Below are 2,486 nucleotides of genomic sequence, written 5' to 3' on the forward strand. Positions count from 1 at the left end.
TCAAAATGATTGTATTTAATATATTTAGAATAATTCTGTGCAGTTTTACTAACTTGATTTTCCCACACACAGTATTTGATAGTGATTATTCCATGTTAAAATATTGTCATTGTCTGAGTTGTATTTCACCAAACTTTGTATGTTGAAGTCCTAACCCCATGTACCTCAGAATGTGACTGTATTTAGAATTTTAAAAAGGGGTAATTAAGTTAAAATGTTGTCATTGAGGTGGGCCCTTATATAAAGAGGAAATTTGGATCCAGACACATACAGAAGAAAGACCGCGAGAAGATAAAGCAAGAAGATGGCCATCTATAAGCCAAGGAGAGAGGTCTCAGAAGAAAATAAATCTGCTAATACCTTGATCTAAGACTTTTAGCCTCCAGAACTGTGAGAAAGTAAATTTCTGTTAAGCCACCCAGTCTGGGGTACTTTGCTATGGCAGTCCTAGCAAATGAATACAAACATTAATATAAATTTTACTGATTTTAATAGTGTGTAGTATACCATACTATGGATACATCATTGTTTATACCTCTATGACTATTGATAATTATACATTTAGATAATCTAAATGGTCAGGTGCTTTAAACCAAGAGTTTTAACTTTTACAACAACTGGCTTACAGAGGTGAGTTAATGATTACTATTTCACATATTATTTGATGATTTCTAAAAGCTGATAGTTTATGTTTTTTTCTATTGTATTTTTCGTTGAGAGTAATGTCTACATTTTCCCACATCAAAGCAAATATCCATGTACTCTGTACAGGTTTCTATAGTTTGTGTTAAGACCAAGGCCAGTTCACACTAGTTGACATTTCTCTCACTTCTTTACACATTCTTCACTTTAAAATACCTCCTAATATTCTGATTTGTTTTTGTTTCAATTCCAGGTCTTAGATTTGAATTTTTCTTCATATTACATGCCTGTGGGGTATTTTTATCAAAATATCAGGAAGAAGATAGAGTAAATGCCTGAGTTCAAAATATCTTGAAAAAATTGAACAACTAAATAATTTTTAAAACAATAATGAAGTAATAAACTAATATACAATTTATATAACCACATTTTTATTGCTCTTTTAAAATTACATTTATGCAAATTATTCTCTTATAAAACCAACATACCAGAATGCATGCAACTCCAAGTTGTCAATGAAAAGCTGAAAAATGTCCTTAAACACCAATAATTTGAGTAAATAGCCAAGTATAGAGTATTGTATTTTATTTCAGATATTTGTCTTATATTTAATGGATGCTTAAGAAATTTTTTAAATGCCCTTCAACTTTGAACACGTTAGGAAGAAGAAAAATATAATTACTTTTTTTTTTTTTTTTTTTTTTTTTTTTTTTGCAGTACGCAGGCCTCTCACCGTTGTGGCTTCTCCCATTGTGGAGCACAGGCTCCGGACGCGCAGGCTCAGCAGCCATGGCTCACAGGCCCAGCCGCTCAGTGGCATGTGGGATCCTCCCGGACCAGGGCACCAACCCACGTCCCCTGCATCGGTAGGTGGACTCTCAACCACTGCGCCACCAAGGAAGCCCTATGATTACTTTTATACTGTGCCAACACCCATAATTTTATACAGTATTCCTGCAAAATGTTGTTTTAAAATTTATTGGTATGAAGATATTATCATCCTTCAATTCAAAAGTAATGCAGAGGAAGTGGCAGTGCGAGGGTTGCGGCACAGCTAGCAGAGCCGTGGTCCAGACAGCAGCGCATGCCCAAAGCTCTCCGCCTTCCCCCACCTGCCAGCCTGAGGCAGCCCGAGCCCAGGCCCTGGCCCCAGCAGCAGCCCCGAGAGCACCCCAGTAGCAGCGCCATGGCCGGGTGGAACGCCTACAACGACAACCTCATGGTGGAAGGAACCTGTCAGTATGTGGTCATTGTGGGCTATAAGAACTTGCCTTCCGTCTGGGCAGCCATACCTGGGAAAACCTTCATCAACATCATGCCAGCTGAGGTTGGTTACCTGATTGGCAAAGACTGGTCAAGTTTTTACGTGAATGGGCTAATGCTTGGGGGCCAAAAATGGTCTGTGATCCAGAACTCACTGCTGCAGGATGGGGAATTTACCATGTACCTTCATACCAAGAGCACTTGTGGAACCGCCACCTTCAATATCATTGTTACCCTGAATGCCAAGACGCTAGTCCTGCTGATGGGAAAAGAAGGTGTACAGGGTGGTATGATAAACAAGAAATGTTATGAAATGGCCTCCCACCTGCAGCGTTCCCAATACTGACCTCGTCTGTCCCTCCCCACCCCCCACTCCCCACTGCTTTTGCACGCCACTCCATCCCACACACATGTACACCATTTTTAGTTGGGGGCCATTACCCCACACCCCTTATTGCTGCCAAAACCACATGGGCTGGCGGCCCAGGCAGGAAGGACAGACACCCTTCCCCCAACCCATGCCCCTCCTATGTGTGGTTTGAAAACTTTTCTGTTTTGTTTTTGTTTTTTTTTTTCACAAT

General features: G+C 40.1%; 1 protein-coding gene across 1 annotated transcript; it reads left to right on the forward strand.

Moving 5' to 3' along the window:
* The first annotated feature begins 1,772 nt into the window (after window positions 1–1,772).
* Window positions 1,773–2,251, forward strand: LOC132485137 (profilin-1-like). Its single transcript, XM_060091611.1, has one exon. It carries the CDS (start codon window positions 1,829–1,831, stop codon window positions 2,249–2,251), a length of 423 nt encoding a protein of 140 aa, XP_059947594.1. The 5' UTR covers window positions 1,773–1,828.
* The last annotated feature ends 235 nt before the right edge of the window (window positions 2,252–2,486 follow it).

This window comes from Mesoplodon densirostris, chromosome 3, assembly GCF_025265405.1.
Source record: "Mesoplodon densirostris isolate mMesDen1 chromosome 3, mMesDen1 primary haplotype, whole genome shotgun sequence".
Lineage (NCBI taxonomy): Eukaryota > Metazoa > Chordata > Mammalia > Artiodactyla > Ziphiidae > Mesoplodon > Mesoplodon densirostris.

Coding starts and splice junctions, on each gene's coding strand:
- LOC132485137 (XM_060091611.1), top strand. CDS start 1,829: ATGGCCGGGTGGAACGCCTACAACGACAACCTCATGGTGGAAGGAACC.